The 2,191-nt window shown below is 47.6% G+C and overlaps 1 protein-coding gene across 1 annotated transcript in view; it reads left to right on the top strand.

Annotated features, from left to right (window-relative positions):
• The window catches only part of DUSP7 (dual specificity phosphatase 7), a gene marked incomplete at its 5' end in the record, with an annotated part of 3,656 nt that extends 2,243 nt beyond the window's left edge, over positions 1-1,413 (top strand). The window contains one exon of the mRNA XM_010020728.1: positions 689-1,413. Within this exon, the coding sequence (XP_010019030.1) occupies positions 689-996 (308 nt within the window). The remainder of the gene's footprint in view (positions 1-688) is intronic.
• Between the last annotated feature and the right edge of the window lie 778 nt (positions 1,414-2,191).

Raw genomic sequence — 2,191 nt, 5'->3', positions numbered from 1 at the left:
TCGAGCCTGCATTCCGGCTCCCTGCTACCATTCATCTTGAGAGGCTCCTTCAGCACAAGCGTTTGTTTGTAGTGAAGTGCATTTCTGTCGATCCTAAAGAACAATTTCACAATAAGGGAAGTTCCTGCACTTCAGACTCTGCTTAAATTGCCTTCAACTACATTCATGTAACTTTCTAGTGGAAGGAGGACAAGAACAGCAGAAGAGAATAGGTTGTGTGGTGCTGGGCTGCAGCCCCACATTGAGTGCCCAGCCTTCCCTGGTTAGTTGGTGTTGAGGTGGGTGTGCTGTGCCTGACCACCAGCATCTCCCTGGAGCTGTTGTCTCCAGCTCCACCTGCCTTCTGTAGGTTTCTCCATTTCTCTGTTTGAATAGAGGGTACTGATGCTCCTGAGGCAAGGGATGTGTTGCTAGGCTCGATTAATAACAACTCAAGCACGTGAGATGGTTGGCCTTGCTGTGCGGAACAGGGATGTGCATCTTCACCGTGCAGTAGGAACGTCTCAGGAGCCCTCTGGGGAGAGATGTGGGTGTCGAAGGGACACGAGGTGGTGTCACTCGGAGCAGGGGATCCAGTTCTGGCAGTCATCCTGGTCCTGGGAGCTTGCAGCTGCCACCTGGCCCTGCTCCAAAGCCATGCATTCTTGGTTCAGAATAATAGACTCCCCTTCCCCTTGTCTTGTTTCAGATGAGGCCCGTTCCAAGAAGTGTGGGATCCTTGTTCACTGCCTCGCTGGCATCAGCAGGTCCGTAACAGTCACTGTCGCCTATTTGATGCAAAAACTCAACTTGTCCCTGAACGATGCCTATGATTTTGTGAAAAGGAAAAAATCCAACATTTCCCCAAACTTTAACTTCATGGGCCAGCTCCTGGACTTTGAGAGGACTCTGGGACTCAACAGCCCTTGTGACAACCGCTCGCCCAGCGAACAGCTCTACTTCACCACCCCTACCAACCACAACCTGTTTCAGCTGAACACTCTGGAGTCCACATGAAGGGGATGCTGCTGGTTGGGAACTCGAGCATCGAATCGCTTCTCTTGAGCATTTCAACTCTTACAAAAGTATCTGTCTTGCCAGGCAGCTCTGAAACGACTAGCTTCTCTGGGCAGAGGTGCCTGATCGCTGCTTTAAGAAGGCTAATGCCGTTCATTAGTATCCTGATCAAAGTGGTTTGAAGAGGTAGTCTTTTTACAGGGGGTTATTTAATATGGGCGATGTTACAGCGTTTTGAACGCAGCTGTCACCGGCAATAACCGCTTTCCTGGGTGCATTGGGACTGTCAGAACACGCACATGTGCGAAGAGCTACCAGGGGTTAGCTTGCTGTGGAAAGTGAGGAGATTTATGCACTTGGAAACCTTGAACAAAAGGTGTTGGGCCAAGACTGTTTCAAAACCCAAGTTTACTTTTTTTTTTCTTTTTTGATTTAAAAAAAAGAAAAGGTAGATCTTACTCGAGCTTTGGGTTCAAACTCTTTTTAAATATGTAAGTTCCTGACTGTTTGTACAGACGAGGTTGCAAAACCAGTATTTTATTCTGTTTCTTGTTTGATCATTTATTATTTTTTTTTAATCAAATGTTTATATTGACCAAATGCATTTTGCACACTTTGTGAAGCCTTGGTATGTCCTGGCATATTACTGGGTACTCCAGAGAGAGATACATGCTGCTGCTGTTGTTGTTAGCATCTGGTAGGAAGCTTTGTTACGTGTGAAGGCCAGTTGGGCTTAAACGCAACCCCTTCACCACTCCTGCACTCACAATCACAAACTCTGCACTGATTCAGCCAAGGTGACTAAGCTGCAAGCTTTTTTTAATGCCACCCCTGCCAAAAACAGTTTGCTATTGCCAGAGGTAAAACTCTTGTAGCCTCCAGAGTTGGTAGAAGCATGTCTGAGCCCAGCTTCATTCTCTGCTGCCTGTTGACTGACTTAACGTCATCCAGCTGGCCCGAAACCATTCCAGCTTCCCGAGTACAGGAGCTAGTTGTGATGCTGGCGTTTCTCATGCACATTCGATCCTTTCCGTGTGCAGGGCAGAGGGGGGAACACAGCAAGCGCCTGGAGCAGAGCAAAGATTGTGTAGCGGGACGGGACTGAATCGTCATGCATGGAGCGTGTGAGGGGAGTGAAGAGATGTGGAAATGATGAGGAGAGCATTGTAACAGAATTTTTTTATATATATATATG

The sequence above is a fragment of the Nestor notabilis genome, unplaced genomic scaffold (genome assembly GCF_000696875.1).
Source record: "Nestor notabilis isolate BGI_N333 unplaced genomic scaffold, ASM69687v1 scaffold33668, whole genome shotgun sequence".
Taxonomy (NCBI): Eukaryota; Metazoa; Chordata; class Aves; order Psittaciformes; family Psittacidae; genus Nestor; species Nestor notabilis.
The sequence above is the reverse complement of the archived record's forward strand: the minus strand, read 5'-3'. Positions and strand labels throughout refer to the sequence as shown.